The sequence below is a fragment of the Capricornis sumatraensis genome, chromosome 16 (assembly GCF_032405125.1).
Source record: "Capricornis sumatraensis isolate serow.1 chromosome 16, serow.2, whole genome shotgun sequence".
Classification (NCBI taxonomy): Eukaryota; Metazoa; Chordata; class Mammalia; order Artiodactyla; family Bovidae; genus Capricornis; species Capricornis sumatraensis.
The window spans coordinates 50,664,242-50,684,064 of record NC_091084.1 but is presented as its reverse complement, the minus strand read 5'-3'; the positions used below and the strand labels follow the sequence as shown (position 1 = coordinate 50,684,064).

Below are 19,823 nucleotides of genomic sequence, written 5' to 3'. Positions count from 1 at the left end.
TTCCTATCAAATAAAAATATATAAAATCTCATTCAGAGTGGTATTCTCTATTCAATGTATTTGCCTATGACAAAAATCATACACAGAATAAAACTTGTGGATGATTGTAAGTTTGTATAATAATTGATGAAAAAGAAAAAAGAGTATATAAAGTCACCTTAAGTTTTTTGAGTAGATTTCTAAAGAAAGAGAAGAGGGAAATTATAAAAATACTAGAAGTTTGGGTTGGGTGTGAAGCAAGGTAATTTGATCAAAAATATCAGAAATGATTTTCATTGTCAACAGAAAATACTAAAATGACAGAAAACATCTAGGTTAGACTGAGCTCCGTTATAAACAGTAGAGTGGCCCACAGGCAACTCTGTCCTTTTGCATCTGAAACATGATCATAACCAAAATATTTAAGTTACAGGGGTTACCCAATAGGTCAATTTTTATATGTTACCTTCATATCCTAATTTACTGTGCCTTTTATTCAATTGACTTTCCATTTATTGTCTCAACTTTGTTTTCTTTAAGATCTGTAAGGATTTACATCGCCTTGTATCCCATTCTGCTTACATATCCATTTTGAAGCTAATGGGCCAGAATTTTCTCAGTAACTCAAGTTTTCCTCCACTGCTGATAAAAGGACACCACTTCCATATAAATTCCAAAACCTGGATAGGAACCTGCACATGGGCCAACCATTTTTTTCTGGAGAGAACAAACCTCCTCACTGTCTCACCTGAGAGTCAATTCCAAGGTTTGTGAGTAGGTATACTTCCTAAACCAGAGTAAATGTGAACCCTGGGAAAAGCTGCCACTTTCTGGAGATTCAAAGTTTCAAACAAAATAGACAGAGCTATGAGTTTGAGGAGCTAGTCTATGACTTCAATTGTCACAGAGGAATTTCACCTAATCTGAAAGATGTTTGGAGTTTAGAAGTGGATATAGACAAAAAAAATTAATGTTGTCATCTGTGGCCCCATCTGAGACCACTTCAAAAACTACTAACGTCAATGCCCTTAGAATCATAATTGTGATTTCTACAATTTCTAGGTGAGAAACACTGGACTCATCTTCCTTTTCCATAAATATCCATACTGGCATTTGGAAAAGGTATTCCAAATTTTATTATCATGCTGATTTAAGCTGATTTCCAAATATTTAATGTCATGTGGCCATATTTCCATCCATTTTTTTCATGATCTACAAGGAATGACAAAGAGAATTCCCTTCTTCCTTCCCATCCATAATTGGTCTGTGAAGAGGTATTAGGATCAGTGGTGAGGAAAGGATTCATGAGCCTTATGGGATCTACTAACATGTCATATCTGAACCCGAAGACAGTGATTCTGATTGGGATCCCTGGACTAGAGCATGTGCAGTTTTGGATTGGATTTCCCTTCTTTAGTGTGTGCCTGGTGGCTCTGCTGGGGAATGTCATTTTAATAATCATTATTGCAACAGAACGCAGTCTTCACCAACCCATGTACATCTTCTTGGCAGTGTTGGCAACCACTGATCTAGGACTCTGTGCAGCCATTGCTCCCAAGATGTTGGCTGTCTTCTGGTTTGGCTCCTATTCCATGGCTTTTGATGCTTGCCTCACCCAACTCTTCTTCATCCACGCTTTGCAGGGCATGGAATCTGGCATACTGTTAGCCATGGCCTTTGACCGCTATATTGCCATCTGTGATCCTCTGAGGCATGCATCCATCTTCACGCCTCTCTTTCTAGTCCAGATGGTACTGATGGTGGCAATTCGGACAACAGTGCTTGTTGGGATTTTACCCATTCTGCTAAAACGACTGCACATTTTCCAGTCGGTGGTTATTGCCCATTCCTACTGCGAGCACATGGCTGTGGTCAAGTTGGCTGCGGAAGATGTCCACATTAACAAATCATATGGGCTTTTTGTGGCCTTTGCAATTCTGGGTTTTGACCTGATTTTTGTCTTCATTTCCTACATTCTTATTTTTCGAGCTGTTTCTCATCTTCCTCAGAAGGAGGCACGACTCAAAGCATTCAATACCTGCACTTCCCATATTGTCATCTTCCTAGAGTTTTATATCCTTGCTTTTTTTTCCTTCTTCAGCCACCGTTTTGGACATGTATCACCCTATACTCATATATTCTTATCTACCATCTATCTGCTTGTTCCCCCTGCCCTTAACCCCATTGTCTATGGTGTGAAGACCATGGAGATCCGCAGACGAGTTGCTCAGATTTGTATTATGGAGCATGACTCCTGGTAGTAATCCAAAAATAATATTACACAGGAAAAAATATATTTTTAGGTTTAAGATGAAAACTTCTTGTACCATGTCTATTTTGATGAGATTTTACATCATAATGATCTCCGCTAAAGAATGCATATTCCAAAAGAGGAACAATCAGACTACGAGATCAACTTAAGGTGAAAAAAATATATGTATCTCATATCTTCTTACCATCCCTTCATCTCTCCCTTCCTTTCTTCCTTTATCTTTTTGCCTTCCTTCCATCATTCTTTTCTCTTTTTTCCCTTTCTTTTCTTGTTTACAAGGAAACAAGACATACGATTCCTTGTATCTTCCTGTAATATCAACAGGCAGTTTATCTTTTGGATGTGTAAGACTGACACAGATATATCCATTATTTAAAAAGAATAAATCTAATTTTACTTAAGCTATGCTAAGATAAGAATAAAAGATTTCAGTTCACACGTGAGAAGCAATTACTTTAGATTTTTTTAGGGAATCAGAGAGGATCTCATATAGACAGTCATGGCAAATGTGAGATTTAAATAATGTTTCATTTAAAATGATGAAATTGTGTTAAACATAACTCAGTTTTTAAAACACTATAACTTAGGTAGTTATGGAGGAGTATGTGCAGATTTGTGTGAATCTAACTTTCTTGAGCATTTGATTCATGAAAAACAGAATCAAATATGCCTTTACCAGTTCTTCAGGCCAGAATACTGGAGTGGGTAGTCATTCCCTTCTCCAGGGGATCTTCCCAACCCAGCGATCAAACCCAGGTCTCCTGCAATGCAGGTGGATTCTTTACCAGCTGAGCTACTAGGGGAACCCCTCATCAGTGATCAAAATTATACAAATCATTCCACATTATGAAGTTATGTATTAATATCCAAGTAATATGATACTTGACACCATTTAACAGCCCAAACACAGTCATTTTTATTGGGTAAGTGAACAATTCCTCTTTTCAAAGTTCCCATTGACTAGCATTGCTTGTGATGGTTTTAGAAGGAGTTCATTTTCTGCCTGTATTGTTGCAACTCACTAAGAACTTAGTTTTTTCCAAAAGGTCATAAGGAGACCCTGACAAATTTTGACATGCTGCCCATTAACCTGAGCCAGTTCTGTGATGATGCACATGGAACAGTTTCTTTTTTCCCCACTCTTTTTATAGATACAGCTCAAAAAATATTACAAAAAACCCTAATACTCTGTTTAAGCCATCTCTCCCTTAGTCTCATTTTCACATCGTACCTTCCTGTCCAGTGTCTACAGCTTGAGAGCATATATGCCACCACATGAACACCAATAAGTCTTAGCTCAGGTTTGTCATCAACCACAACTGTTTGTCTCCTTCCCCTTGATGACCAAGATTAAGTTCAGTTCAGTTTCTCAGTCATGTCTGAGTCTCTGCAACCCCATAGACTGCAGCACACCAGGCCTCCCTGTCCATTACTAACTCCCGGAGTTTATTCAAACTCATGTCCATTGAGTCGGTGATACCATCTGACCATCTCATCCCCTGTCATCCCCTTCTCCTCCCGCCTTCAATCTTTCCCAGCATCAGGGTCTTTTCAAATGAGTCAGTTCTTTGTATCAGGTGGCCAAAATGTTGGAGTTTCAGCTCAAGCATCAGTCCTTCCAATGAATATTCAGAACTGATTTCCTTTAGGATGGACTGGATGGATCTCTTTGCAGTCCAAGGACTCTCAAGAGTCTTCTCCAACACCACAATTCAAAAGCATCAATTCTTCGGCGCTCAGCTTTCTTTATAGACCAACTCTCATATCCATACATAACTACGGGAAAAACCATAGCTTTGACTAGATACACCTTTGTTGACAAAATAATATCTTTGTTTTTTAATATGTTGTCTAGGTTGACCATAACTTTTCTTCAAAGGAACAAGTGTCTTTTAATTTCAAGGCCGAAGTCACCATCTGCAGTGATTCTGGACCCCAAAAACATAAAGTCTGTCATTGTTTCCACTATTTCCCCATCTATTTCCCATGAAGCGATGGAACCAGATGCCACAGTCTTAGTTTTCTGAATACTGAGTTTCAAGCCAACTTTTTCACTCTCCTCTTTCACTTTCATTAACAGGTTCTTTAGTTCTTCTTCACTTTCTGCCATAAGGGTGTTGTAATGTGCATATCTGAGGTTATTGATATGGATCAAGGTAATGACCTATACTATTTCTTAGAGAAGGAATAAAAGATCAAAGTTATATTACCTCACGATGGGCTCAAACAATAAACAGGTAAGTATGACATTAGAATGGCCCTATCAAGAGTTCTCCCCAAAGCAAACCAAAGCTAGAATTTTAGTGTATGTGGTATAACTGGGGATTGATACATGAAAAATCTTGCGAGAGAGGGAGCAAGTGAGACAGTGAAGAGAAGAAGCTAATAAAATAATCATGACTGAGCATATTACTGCTGTAGATTGCCAGGGCTTTTTCCTGCTAGGGGTACAGGAAAAATGTAAGAAACCCACCTAAAATTGTTCCAATGGGGGACCAGAAACATGGGATATTTATTTAACAATCTCCAACTGGTTCCTAGGAAAAGGAGTATGTCAAGGCTGTATATTGTCACCCTGCTTATTTAATTTATATGCAGAGTACATTATGAGAAATGCTGGGCTGGAAGAAGCACAAGCTGGAGTCAAGATTAAGTATCAATAACCTCAGATATGCAGATGACACCACCCTTATGGCAAAAAGTGAAGAGGAACTAAAAAGCTTCTTGATGAAAGTGAAAGAGGACAGTGAAAAAGTTGGCTTAAAGCTCAACATTCAGAAAACTAAGATCATGGCATCCGGTCCCATCACTTCATGGCAAACAGATGGGAAACAGTGTCAGACTATTTTTTTGGGCTCCAAAATCACTACAGATGGTGATTGCAGCCATGAATTTAAAGACACTTACTCCTTGGAGGAAAAGTTAGGACCAACCTAGATAGCATCTTTAAGAGCAGAGACATTACTTTGCCAACTAAGGTTCATCTAGTCAAGGCTAGGTTTTTCCTGTGATCATGTATGGATGTGAGATTTGGACTGTGAAGAAAGGTGAGCACCGAAGAACTGATGCTTTTGAACTGTGGTGTTGGAGAATACTCTTGAGAGTCCCTTCGACTATAAGGAGATCCAACCAGTCCATTCTGAAGGAGATCAACCCTGGGATTTCTTTGGAGGGAATGATGCTAAAGCTGAAACTCAAATACTTTGGCCACCTCATGCAAAGAGTTGACTCATTGGAAAAGACTCTGATGCTGGGAGGGATTGGGGGCAGGAGAAGAAGGGGACGACAGAGGATGAGATGGCTGGATGGCATCACCGACTTGATGGACATGAGTTTGGGTAAACTCCAGGAATTGGTGATGGACAGGGAGGCCTGGCGTGCTGCGATTCATGGGGTCACAAAGAGTCAGACACGACTGAGTGACTGAACTGAACTGAACTCTCCATATAAGAAAAACACAGAAGCTTTAAGTATTACCACAAGCTGGGTTGAGTGAAAAGTATCAGAAACGATTGCCAGCAATTAATTTATTTTTATTAGTTCTAAAGGCACTGTCTGTCATAAAATATAGAGTGGAAAGATATCACATTCTACAGAATGTTATTATTGGCAGATGCCGACAATGGTTATAATTATTTTTTGTAGATGAGAATATGAACTGATAAATGAACAGTTTGGGGGGGGGTATTTAATTAGAGAAAAGTGCTTCTTTCTTCTATATAACTTACCATTCCATACCTGTTCCCAATCTACTTTTTTTTCTGGTATACTACCTGGAATGGATTGAGTTTTTTCACAGTTGAGCATGGTCCAGATGAGAACCTAACCTCTTAAATTAAGAGAGGAGAAAATTGCTGTTGTGCAGAATAAGGTGTGTTGTCTTGGAAAGAAATAGATGTAATGGTGTGTCCTGGCTTTCTCATCAATTCCTATTAATTCCTGTATACATAAGTGAAGGTGTATTGACTACCTTGGAATCTCTATAGAAACAAACAAACAATTAAAAAAACTGAGAGTAGACTATATGTATGAGATTAATATGGGAAGCACTGAAAATAATCATTGGAGACAATGCTAAAAATGTTTGGGACCATAACATAGAACCTTTGATAGGGGGTTAATAGTGGTTTTGCATATCTACTGATGATGTAACTGGTATGTACATCAGATATATGTGCATACAGAAGTTCCTATGAATGTATGCATATTTCAGGTGAGATGTATAGATGAATACAAATATGCATATGTTATCATATTCCAGAAAAAAAAAAGGAGTTTATAGACAAATAAGATGATTGCAAGGCTGTATACGAATGAAATAGCATGTCTATTTGTATATATTTATGTGAGTAAATATCATCTGTGTGATATTTATTCTAAACAGATTTGAAGGTGTCTATATTATAAACATTAGAGGCATGAAGATGGGTATGATTTGCATGTATTAGTCCCTAGGTTTACAAATTGGTATTTAATAATGTTTTTTGAAAAGCTAAGACAAGGGTTTAGAACTGGTTTGCATGAGGTGAAAAGTTCAATTTCTGGGCATGCCATTGCCCTTAAAGAAATGTCAATGTAAGAGGGATAGGGTGGAGGGGGAGGTGAGGTCAGGATGGAAGGGACATATGTATACCTGTGGCTGATTCCTGTCGACATAAGGCAAAAACCATCACAATATTGCAAAGCAATTATCCTTCAAAAATAAATTAATTAAAAATAAAGGTAAAGAGTGCAGACTAAAATTGAACTATAGAACAGATCACAGATGACTAAACGCCAAAGAAACTGGCAGTACAGACTGGCACATACTGTTTGAAGATAAGCATTAAGGAAAACAAACTGAAGAAAGTCTCTTGAGGTGGGAAGAATTTTGACTAAGATTAAGGAAATGCTTTCTAAGTAGCAGGAGAATGAGCTAAAACAGCAGTAATGTGTTATTTCTTTACAAATAAAGCAGTCAGGTTTGGCTAGACTGATGCCTAGTCAGTGATTTAGTGAAAGTAAAACACCTGGCACAGCAGTTTGAAATCAAGTAATGTACAACTTGAATGCCATGCTATGGAGTTAAGCCATTATCGTAAGGAACAGGCTGTTGAAGATTTTAACTGGACAGAATGAGACATCTGTTTGAAAAAGATGAGTCCAGATAGGTGGAGAGTTAATGAAAATTTTGAATATGAGATAAATTGAATATAGGCAGGATAGTTAGAATTTTCTGCATAGAGATTGAAAGTAATGAAAATATAAGACAGAAAAAAAGACAAAGGAGATGTGCAAAGAAATATTGGTCATTGGTTGGATAACAGGTAGGAAATAAGTAATTCAAAGGTTGTGTATTTAATTTAACTCAGGTCAAAAGAACAATAGTGAAGGCTACAGAGGAACAATCTAGCTGATAGTGAGATAAGGAATTATTTTGGAAAGACTTACATTTAAGGTGCATATGAAGAGAAGAGTGGTTCACAACATTGTTGCAATGTTTTCTGGAACACAGCTATAACTCAGGGTTTAAGACATAGATCTGGGTGTTCTGGTTTGTGAAAACCTGTGAGGTTGGATAGGTGGAAGGAAAAAAGTGAAGCTAGATAAAAAAATAGCTTCTCTGAGTCATGTAAAAGTTGGTTTATAACATTATATAAGGTGTGCATGTACAATATTATATTTCATGTTCTGTATACACTACAGTGTGCTCACCACTTAATACTTATTTTCTGCCCATCATCATACAATTGACCTTTGCCCATTTCACCTTCACCCACCCTTCTTCCTTCTGGTAACCACTACTCTGTTCGTTGTTTTTCTGTTTGTTTTTCTTTTCATTTTATTTACTCATTTATTCATCTATGAATAAATATATTCCTCATATGAATGAAACAATATGGTATTTTTTTTCTTTGCCTTATTTCACTGAGCATAATACCTTCAAGATCCATCCATGTTGTCACAAATAAAAAGATTTCACCCTTTTTTTTTTAACTGAAAAGTGTTTGACTATAGGTGTGTGTATACATGTGTATGTGTATATATATGTGTATACATATACACACCATATCTTTATCCATTCATCTGTTGATAGACACTTAGGCTGCTTCCATGTCTTGGTTATTGTAAATAATGCTGTGATGAACATGGGATGCATATGTAGCTTTTAATTAGCATCTTCATATTTCTTTGATAAATACTCAGAATGGCTGGATCACATGGCAGATGGCCAACAGGCACATGAAAAGATGTTCAACATCACTAATTCTATGGGGAATATGAGTCAAAACCATAATGAGACACTACCTCATACCAATCAGAATGTATATTATCAAAAAGGCAAGAGATAATAAGTGTTGGTGAGGATATGAAGAAAAGATAACCCTCATACACTGCTGGTGGGAATGTAAATTGGTGGAACACTATGAAAAACAGTATGGAAATGGAGGTTACTAAAAAAAACTAAGGCTTTTTTTTTTTTCCCATTTGTAAAATCTATCAAGTCCAATCTACTTTATATTGGTACTATGTTCTGACACTGAGTAACTCTCTAAGAATGACACTTCTCTATTAAAACCCTTCAGACAAAAAAAGGAGCTCAGTATTTATTGATATGGTCATGGATACTTATACATATTTATTTCAGTTAGGATTATTTTCAACGATATATAATTCTGTTGGTGAAATATCTGACAAATAAATATGGAAGAAAAATCATTATATCAACAAAAACTTTGGATAACTGTTTTTATCCACAGGTCTTAAGATACATGTCTAAATTCATTTTATCTCATTTGAAAAAAATTTTCCAATTTATGTTATGTGATGGAAGTAGATAAACAATAAAATTAATTACAAAATGTTCTCCTGTTTTATTACACATAAGCATTTAGGGAGGATTGCTTGTCATGAAGGTTTCATAACAACTACATTTGATGGGAAGGACATGCCCCTGCTACATTCCCACACTGACCAAGTCCTTCTCTTGCCTTGGTTTATACCTTTCCTCACTAAGCCCAATTCAGACAGGAATTCTCTCTACCTACAACCTAACATGATTTCCAGCTCCATAGGTACCAACATCAATCTCCTTGACAATGGAAGATTCGTTGCACCCACTCCCGCATTTGCTTGGTCCGAGCCCCATAAATCAAAGGGTTGATCATGGGAGGCACCAAGAAGTAGAGATTGTCAATGATAATCTGTAGGTGGGGAGCCATACGATAGCCTAAAATCTGGGCCAAGACAGAAAAGATAACAGGGGAATAAAAGAGAGCAATGACACAAAGATGAGAGCCACATGTGCTGAAAGATTTGCCCCGTGCCTCCCAAGAGGGTATCCGAAAGACAGCATGAAGGATCAGGCCATATGACAGAATGACAAAAAACAGATCAAATCCCACAGATGCTACAATAACCATAAGGCCATAGACAATGTGATCAGAGATGTCTCCGCAGGCTATTTGCACCACAGCCATGTAGGCACAGTATGAGTATGCAATGATGTGAGTTTGGAAGCTTTCCAGTCTTTTCACCAGGATGGGTGCTGGGGTCAGCACTGCCACTGCCCTTGCCAGGACAGCCAGTGCCATCTTCACAAGCAGGTTGTTACTAAGGACAGTTGTATATCTCAGAGGATGCCAGATAGCCACAAATCTGTCAAAAGCCATAGCCAGAAGGACCCCAGACTCCATGACATAAAATGATGGGATGAAAAACATCTGTGTGAGGCAGGCATGAAAGCTGATTTCCTTGGCATTCATCCAGAAGATACCCAGCATGCGGGGCACAGTGACACTGACAAGAGACAGGTCAACAACTGACAGCATGGCCAAGAGGAGAAACATGGGCTCGTGAAGACTCTTCTCCACCCTGATGATACATAAAATGGTGGCATTGCCAATGACAGCAACAACAAATACCAAGAAAAAAGGCACAGAGAACCAGCCATGGGAAGATTCCAGTCCAGGAATTCCAGCCAGGACAAATATCAAGGGCTGAGGGATGGAGTTGTTGCAAGAGGACATCCCTCACCAGACCTCCTCAAGGTCTGATTCCTAGAGAGAAAGAAAGGAGGGACATTTTGAAATCACTGCATCATTTGAAGCTAAAATGCTGGGTACTATAGTAATTTATGGCGATAAGTAAAATTTACCAACTAGTGAACAAATAAATGTTGCAGCTAATGGAGTTAAGGAGAGAGATAATTCTCAGTTACTTTCTCTGCAGGAGAGAGAAGCAGTCTCAGGGAAAAATTCTCAATAAAAACATACCAACTCTGCTGTGTAAATTCTCCTGTTGACCTGAGCCTGTTTAATATTCAATGTATATAAACTTATAGGAGAGTTTTTTTTTTTTTTTCTTCCCTCAGAGAACAGGACCTGAAAGGAGACTCAATATAATCATTACAGGCATGACGTGGGGATGTGGATGAGCTAGAAAGCATGGTTTTCACTCAAGAAGTTGAATTTCATCATCTGAAGCTCCTCAGTTCCTGAGACTGGCTTTGATGCTTTAGAATTCTTCTCTGGAGTGTTATTTTCACAAATAACCAAGGAAATTTGCTGATCTTATATCTAAAAAATATGGTTTTCTGGAGGAATAACTGATATTTTGAAGGACTAAGGTAGAGTCAAAAATACGTCAATAGATAATGATTTCATATTAAAATTATATATATATATGTATTTATGTATAGCAATCATATTTAGAAGTTAATGGTAACATATGTCTATATAAATAAGACTCAGTTTAGTTCAGTTCAGTCGCTCAGTCATGTCTGACTCTTCGCGACCCCATGAATCTCAGCATGCCAGGCCTCCCTGTCCATCACCAACTCCCAGAGTTCACTCAGACTCACGTCCATCAAGTCTGTGATGCCATCCAGCCATCTCATCCTCAGTCGTCCCCTTCTCCTCCTGCCCCCAATCCCTCCCAGCATCAGAGTCTTTTCCAATGAGTCAACTCTTCCCATGAGGTGGCCAAAGTACTGGAGCTTCAGCTTTAGCATCATTCCTTCCAAAGAAATCCCAGGGTTGATCTCCTTCAGAATGGACAGGTTGGATCTCCTTGCAGTCCAAGGGACTCTCAAGAGTCTTCTCCAACACCACAGTTCAAAAGCATTAATTCTTCAGTGCTCAGCTTTCTTTATAGTCCACCTCTCACATCCATACATGACCACTGGGAAAACCATAGCCTTGACTAGATGGACCTTTGTTGGCAAAGTAATGTCTCTGCTTTTTAATATGCTATCTAGGTTGGTCATAACTTTCCTTCCAAGTAGTAAGCGTCTTTTAATTTCATGGCTGCAGTCACCATCTGCAGTGATTTTGGAGCCCCAAAAAATAAAGTCTGACACTGTTTCTACTGTTTCCCCATCTATTTCCCATGAAGTGATGGGACCAGATGCCATGATCTTAGTTTCCTGAATGTTGAACTTTAAGCCAAATTTTTCGCTCTCCTTTTTCACTTTCATCAAGTAGCTTTTTAGTTCCTCTTCACTTTCTGCCATAAGGGTGGTGTCATCTGCATATCTGAGGTTCTTGATATTTCTCCTGGCAATTTTGATTCCAGCTTGTGCTTCTTCCAGTCCAGCGTTTCTCATGATATACTCTGCATAGAAGTTAAATAAGCAGGGTGACAATATACAGCCTTGACATACTCCTTTTCCTCTTTGGAACCAGTCTGTTGTTCCATGTCCAGTTCTAACTGTTGCTTCCTGACCTGTGTACAGATTTCTGAAGAGGCAGGTCAGGTGGTCTGGTATTCCCATCTCTTTCAGAATTTTCCACACTTTATTGTGATCCACACAGTCAAAGGCTTTGGAATAGTCAATAAAGCAGAAATAGATGTTATTCTGGAACTCTCTTGCTTTTTCAATGATCCAATACTAAATTTCACTATTAAGGTCTGGACTTCACATTTCATTAGAAATATTCCAATTATATAGTAGTTATAAAAGGCAATCACAGAAAAAATAGAAGCTTCAACAAACGCTTAAAATACAGAGATGGAAAAACAAAACACAAAGTTGCTTTAAAAAATAAAAGTACATGGCATGGGGGAGTGGGAGGGAGGTTCTAGAGGAAGGGAAATATGTATATATACAGTCCATGAAATTCTCCAAGCCAGCATACTGGAGTGGGGAGCCTATTCCTTTTCCAGCAGATCTTCCTGACCCAGGAATTGAACTGAGGTCTCCTGCACTGCAGGTCAATTCTTTACTAACTGAGCTATCAGGGAATCCCATGTATACATATAGTTGATATATACTGAGGCACAGTAGAAGCCAACACAACATTGTAGAACAACTGTACCACAATAAAAAGTACAGTAATATTAATATTGTACACTTTTTTGTTTTGACACACTTGGATTATTTTTCTTTTTGCCAATTAATTTACTCTAAATACTTAAGACCCCAAAACAGAGTGGCAAAAAGTACACAGCTTTTATACATCATAAATTGAGTTATGAAGATCTAAGTATTTCATGTATCAACCACCTTTGTTAAAAGGCAAGCCACAGTCAAATTACAGGCAGGTCTCCTAGCAGGTAACTAGGTATAGTAAAAATAATAAGGTCTTTAGATAAATGTGGCTGTGATACAATTTCAACCCTGCCACTACTTTTATGTGACTTGACCATAAAGTGTTCAAGGCTTTGAGCCTCTTTCCTCATCTCAAAAATGAGATGAGGTTTACCTTGCAAAACCTGCTGTGAGAATTAAGTCCATCATTAAATCCCAACATTATATAAAATGTACAATGTTTCTGGCCTAATTCTTTTAATGTTTCTGTGCTCTACAAATGCAAATTTTCTTCTTTTTCAATAAAGTACAAAGATTAAGTGAGATACGCCAAAAATAAAGTCCTTTTTGCTCTGTGTTTTTCTTGGAAAGAACAGTAATGAGGATAATAACTGGTCTTGAATGGATACCATAAGAAGGAATATGTGATGGTCCTGATAAAATATGTAGTTTTATCTTTAATCTTTTTTATCCCTTTAGAAGTGTATTTATTTTACCATAGCTATTATCACTAGGTTCTAACAAAGTACAAATAATTTGACACCCTGTAAAATCCCATTTCCAAGACATCTTTCTAAAAAGCATTTTAGACAACGTTGGAAGGGCCATAAACTTACATTCAACCTATGTACTTTTCTACCATAGTGTGTTTCCATAAATAACCTTTAATCAGTACTTTATGGATCCTTACCAGAAAGTCATTTCTTCCTGGTCTTAGCAATCCATCTCTAATACAATAGGAGACCTCATCTGAAAGCTTGAGTACACTAGAAAGCCAGAACCCAGAAACCTGGCAGTGATAATGGAAAAGACAGTGTACTTTAAGCACCATGTCAATTTATCAGCATCCAAGAGAAGGTGATTTGAAAGTTTTCATTTTGCTCATGGCCACTGAGGTCAGCATTAAACATTTCATAGAACTGCCCCAAAGTAGCCTCCTCTAACAACTTTTCATAAATCTGTCTGGTTCAATGTGTTCAAAATAAGAACTGTGCATTCTATGTCTCTACTCAGTGTTACTGAAAAACATCTTTTGAAAGTGCATTGGTCGTTTTAAAAATACACAGAGAAAAAAATTGAAACGTACATTTTCCAAGAAAAATGATATTAAAGAGTTTGTCTTTTTTAAAATTGAAGTATAGTTGATTTATATTGTTTAGTTTCAGGTGTACAGCAAAGTGATTCAGTTATATATCCATATATATTCATATATATTTTTATATCCATTTTTACATATTCCTGTTCCTTATAAGTGAGTTTATTATAGATTATTATAAAATATTGAGTATAGTCCCCCATGATTTTTTAATTCATTACCTGCTATGGGGAAAATATATATATTTGGTGTCACCAGACATAGATACCTGGCCAAATAAAGGAGGCTAAAATATTTTTAAAGGTGCATTTTAGTTCAGTAGGGGAAAGAGACCTACCACAAACTCAAAAGAAAAGACAGCCCTGTGAAATTAGTCGCTCACTATCAGTGGGAGTTTTCAGGTAGAATTTAAATGGTCATCTACCCGGAATAGTATAAATAAAAATTATCCATGTGCTGGTGGCATTAGGATATTATTTGAGCTTTAAGTACTGCCAGCAACAACTATATAAATATTAATCTGAGTAAAGGAAGCATAAATTTAGATTTAAAAAGTAGGAAGATACTTATTATTTTCTAATGAATGTCATTGGGCAATCTAAAGATTACAGATCTCAACCATAACTATGCAAGGGTTAGTGACTATGGTATTTAGATGAAAAGATTTGAGAATCTCTTTATCCTATATGACTGTGCATCTCAGGATTTTGTACTCTTTTCCCTCCCCATTTTTCTCTCTTTGCCTAGCATAGTACCTGTAGAGGGTTGAGAATTTGGTCATAGGAGGACTGGGACCAGCAAAGCCACTGTCCTCTTGAGGCGTGAGGAAGATCTGTTGATGTCCAGAACAAGATGACCGTCTCAGCTAGAGGCAGATTTATGCTGGTTTTTCCTGGCCCTCCTGAGTCCTTACTGGCCTCTCTGTTAATCAAGGGACATTATTTAGCTTTGCTATTCTAGAGAACAAATCCTAGAGCCAATTAGTGAGGGGAGTACAGATGGATAAGAATTGTTCAGAAGCACTGTAAAACTAATTGCCGGTGTGTTGTGGCTGTAAAACTAATTGCCGGTGTGTTGTGGCATGTGGTATGGTGTGGTTTAGGAAGCCCAGGGAGGAGTAAGGATTGAATTATTTAGAATGGAAATTAAAGAACACCTGGGGCAACAACAGGCAGGGCCAAATGCGACTATAATTATATATAAATTACTATGGTTTGCTTCAAAACCAACAGTTTAAATCATTTTAATTTCCAGTGGCACTGGGACCTCCACAGACAAAACTGAAACTGAAATTAGAAGTCTTGATTCCCTAGATAAAAAAAGGATCCATAAAAAGCTGGCAAAAAGTATGCAGTAAATAAAATATTTAATTGACTAAATTAAGACCATTGTTTGGTAAATGAGATATGTGGAAAGAAAAATAACATAAAGAAGTGAGATTCAAGTAGAAGAAAGAGATGAGCTCTATAAAAAAATTGCACACTACTAGGTTTAGAAGAGACTGAGTTTCAGAAGAACTCTTGGCAGAAGTCAAAATCTCAACTTGAGAGTAAATATAAAAGCGGAAGAAATTGCTAATAAGTATTTTGTTGCAGGATGTAGTCAAATGTAAATATCCTGGAGACAATGACTGGGGCGCTGTTTATTCACTATTTCCCCACTGCCTGGCAAATTGTATAAGTCTTCAAATATTTTTTAAATCAGTAAGTGCACCACACACACACACACACACACACACACACACACACACACACACAGACACATAAATACACAATGGTTCTTCATCAATCATCCACTCTAAACTTTAGGCTTAGGGTAAGCAACAGTCATAAAGTGTGTGAGCTTGTCAAAGTCTTCATCAAGCCAAGTCCTAAAGTATATTCAGGGTACTCAAATCAGTTTAATTCTTTTCATCATGATGACCATCAACATGGATCAAGTTATCATTATACTGTCCTTGAAAACTTTATAACCTCCTAAAAGTTTTTCTCTAGTCATTCCTTCTACTCTGTCTCAACCCATTTTCTTCATTGCAGCCACAATGACCATTTTAAAACACAAACCTGATTATGTCACTCCCATGCATAAAATTTCCTTTTGTTTTTAGGATAAAATTGTGAATTCTCAGCATGCCTACCCCACACTCTCATGATACTCTTAGCTGTCCTCAGCACTCTTCATTCCACTCTGTACTCCATCCCATGAATGGACCTCCTTCAGTTCTTCAAATGTAAGATGACTCTGCCTATCTAAATATTTCTCTTAAAATCTACCTTAAATCCACACATGTTCACATATACTGTTCTCTCTCTCTTTAACACCACCCCAACATTTTCTCTTGCTTCCCTCAGCTAGTTATCTCCCATTCAACACTTACATAAATGTCTTGTTAAAGGGAACTTTCCTTGATTCCCCTAGACCAGATCAAAACTGATGTTAGTTGCTTTATAAAAATCTGTTTCTACTTGATAGCACTTGATATCCAATGTAGCTATGCATTTGAACATTACTTACTTAAGTCATGTCACCTCAACCAGAATATAAACTCCCTGACACACGGATTTCTTTTCTGCTCACCTCTCATTAGAATCTATCACAACCTGGCACATTTTAGCCACTCCATAAATAATCTTTTGTTGTATGAATATATGAATAAGCTGTATATCTTCTCCCCATTGACTAGAATTTAATGCAGGGATCTTGGCTATATAATTGTGTGATTATCTTATAGACACATGCCCCAGGAAACAAACTCACTCAGAAGGACAGTGTGGATAGTGGAGTACAGTTTATTACACCAGTGGGTCCAAGGCAGAATTTCTCCTCTTTAGCCAGGGACCCCGACTGACTTTTATGAAAACCTTATATACCTTAAGTGTACTGCACAAGCCCACATCCCCAAATTCCTTAAACCTAGGCTGGAAAGTGTTAAACGGAGATTCAATCAGGTTACAGCCATGATTCATAATCAGAAGAGTCAGCTGGTTATATATTGTAGCCTACAGCAATGGGAGCCATAGAGATTACGAAGGTGATTGACTAGATAGGGGATTATTACATTCTTTTTGGTGATGGGAAATCTTGGTATGGAATCTGGTGTTGATCAGTCCAGGAGGCCAGTTTGGCTATAGGTATGTTATCCCCATGGCTACCAGGCATGTAGTCCAAAGTTCACTGAAACTGCAAGATGGAATTTCCTTCTTTTTCAAGATGGAGTCAGTTTGGCCTGTTCCTTTCCTCTTTCAATTATTGTTGAACATCTGCAATTTGAGAGCCATTGGTATATAACCTATAAAAGCTAACTGCTTAGTTCATATTTCCCAATCTAACATATAAACAACCTTGTTTAACATATAAAAAATATATTACCTTGTCAGGAAATATATTTTAATTAGATTCAATGATCCATCATACTAAAAATTTTAAATAAATAAATACAACTTGAAGGTCCAGACTTTGAAATTTACCTTTTGGAAACATCCAACATAATCACAAACAGTCTTTTTTTTTTAATTTAAATTTTATTTTTTTACAATACTGTATTGGTTTTGGCATACATTGACATGAATCCACCACAGGTGTACATAAGTTCCCAACCCTGAACCCCCCTCCCACCACCCTCCGCATAAAGATTAAATTTCCCTAGAGATTCTCTTAAGCCTGGGAGAGATCCCTTTGTCATTGAATTTTTCTCCATTATCTTACAAAAATATCATTAAAACCTATCTTTATATTTTTAATTCAGTACTTTAATTATAACTATCACAAAACTAGGAGCTCTGAAATATGACAAGTGAATTCCACATCTTATGGCTTCATTGATTAAGAAGCATTCATTGAACACACATGTTCATAGGACACTGAAAGGTGTTAGAGATAAAAAGTAAATAAAGGATAGTCTTTAACCATGGGATTAACTACTTTCATTTTTTTAAAAATATATACTTCACTACTTTATCGACAGGTGATGTTGAGAAAATTACTTAATCTCTCTAAGTCTAAATTCCTCATTTGTGAAATCAGACTAGCATTCTGATGATTATGGTGATAATTATATAATTCAAATTACATATATGTGTGTGCAAACATGTATATATATATTGTGTAAATATTAATAAAATATTAATATATATTATATATATTTATTGCAGTTGTTTTTTAGTTGCTAAATTGTGTCGGACTCTTTTACAATCCCATGGACTGTAGCCCACCAGGCTCTTCTGTCCATGGGATTTCCCAGGCAAGAATACTGGAGTGGGTTGCCATTTCCTTCTCCAAGGGATCTTCCTGACCCAGGAATTGAACCCACATCATCTTTATTTTTACCACTGAGCCACTAGGGAAGCGTGTGTGTGTGTGTGTGTGTGTGTGTGTGTGTGTGTGTGTGTGTGTGTGTGCATACATTTAAATGAGACATATATGTCTCACAAAGTCAGGCATTCAATATACAAAAATTATACATGTCTGTATAATCCACAATGTTAACTAATGTATGTTTATTAAAAGCTTACTGTGTGATACTATTTAATGTATCTTACATGCTTTCACTCATTCAATCCTTAAAAGTTTATGGAGACGGCAATGTCACGATCCCTGTTTTATTATGTAAACAAAGCCCAGAAAGTTTTAGCAAAGTGTCTGGGTACACGAAGATAGCAAGTGGTAAAGCTGAAACATGATCCCAGGCACTCTCATTCTAGGGTCAATGCATTTAACCTCTAACTATACTGTGAGTTGAAGTGGCAAAATTACAACATATCATTTCATTTTTTACAATAATGATAGGGAGAATTTCTGTTTAGTTTGGTTCAAGGAAACAATCTTTCTGAGGAGTTTAAACAGGAGCTGTATCTTGAAGGATAACTGAATCCTCTCCAGGTAAGAAAGAAGATGGGACAGAGAGAAACATTCTAAGCAAAAACACAAAGATATGAAGAGAACTACTGTTTGAATAAAAGTGAGAATTTTAATGAATAGTATAAAGAGTATACGCGATATATAAGAAGGATAAGAGAAACAGTAGAAAAGGTAATTCATAAAGCTCTGCTTTGCCATCCTGGAGCTTCATGGGTCTGACACAATTAATTGTTTGTTTTAAATTGTTAGGAGGATAACTATGGTCTCCATGTAGAGAATTTACTGAACATAATAATCAAAAGTTACTTCCTTGAAGATATCAGTGGAAACTGTTGAAATGATACAATGGAAATGATAAAAGCTTAAATAATGGCATTTAATAGTCAAAGAGGAATGGAGAGGAATGGAGAACTTAGATGTTAACCTCTATGAAGCTCTGAGACTAAAGAGATGGCAAATAGTGAGAAAAGAAAAAAAGTACAAATAATACTTTAGGAGTAGTAAATCACACAGAGAAACCTGGTCAGGGAAGTTCAGCATGTAACTCTAAGTACCTCTGTTACCAAACCAAACTCGAGTCCACTTACACACAAGCAGTAAAGTCAATCTACAGACACCAGGTTGTGGTGAAGAAAGCATTTATTGTAGGGCACCAAACAAGGAGCCTGCGATAGTTAACATTCAAAACTCCCCAGTGGGTTTCTGCAGACCATTTTTAAAGGCAAGATGAGGGAGAGGAGCTGCAGGGATTTTGGTTAGCTCATGCGCAATTGTCTCATTACTTGATGGTGAGGTAACAGGGCAGTGTCACAAGGGTTAACATTATCAGTCCTCATGCTCCAGTAGGTTTTGGAGGCTAACGCCTGTGGTCATCAAATACTTAATTTCTTCCATCTGTGGAGTCTGGGGGGGGGGGCGGTTAACATCAGCAAAGAACTCAGGAAATGTGCATTAGATACTGTTATCTAGGTACTTCTGAGACATATAAAGTAGAGGATATGGGGGAAGGGTCTACCCCAGAAGGCCCCACAAGGTACTGCTCACTTACACCTCTAGAGTAATTCCCAATTTTTTGTAAGCCAAGAAGTGAAGGAATGAAAAGTAACAAA

The 19,823-nt window shown here is 37.3% G+C and overlaps 2 protein-coding genes across 2 annotated transcripts; one reads left to right on the top strand and one right to left on the bottom strand.

Moving 5' to 3' along the window:
* Nucleotides 1-1,283: 1,283 nt before the first annotated feature.
* On the top strand, nucleotides 1,284-2,240 carry LOC138092182 (olfactory receptor 52A1-like). The gene has a single exon (XM_068988023.1). The coding sequence runs from the start codon at nucleotides 1,284-1,286 to the stop codon at nucleotides 2,238-2,240; it is 957 nt and encodes a 318-aa protein (XP_068844124.1).
* Nucleotides 2,241-9,315: 7,075 nt separating this feature from the next.
* LOC138092336 (olfactory receptor 52K1-like) lies at nucleotides 9,316-10,260 on the bottom strand. The gene has a single exon (XM_068988114.1). The coding sequence runs from the start codon at nucleotides 10,258-10,260 to the stop codon at nucleotides 9,316-9,318; it is 945 nt and encodes a 314-aa protein (XP_068844215.1).
* Between the last annotated feature and the right edge of the window lie 9,563 nt (nucleotides 10,261-19,823).

What these genes read in the sequence shown, in the direction of transcription:
- LOC138092182 (XM_068988023.1), top strand. Translation starts at nt 1,284, where the DNA reads ATGAGCCTTATGGGATCTACTAACATGTCATATCTGAACCCGAAGACA.
- LOC138092336 (XM_068988114.1), bottom strand. Translation starts at nt 10,260, where the DNA reads ATGTCCTCTTGCAACAACTCCATCCCTCAGCCCTTGATATTTGTCCTG.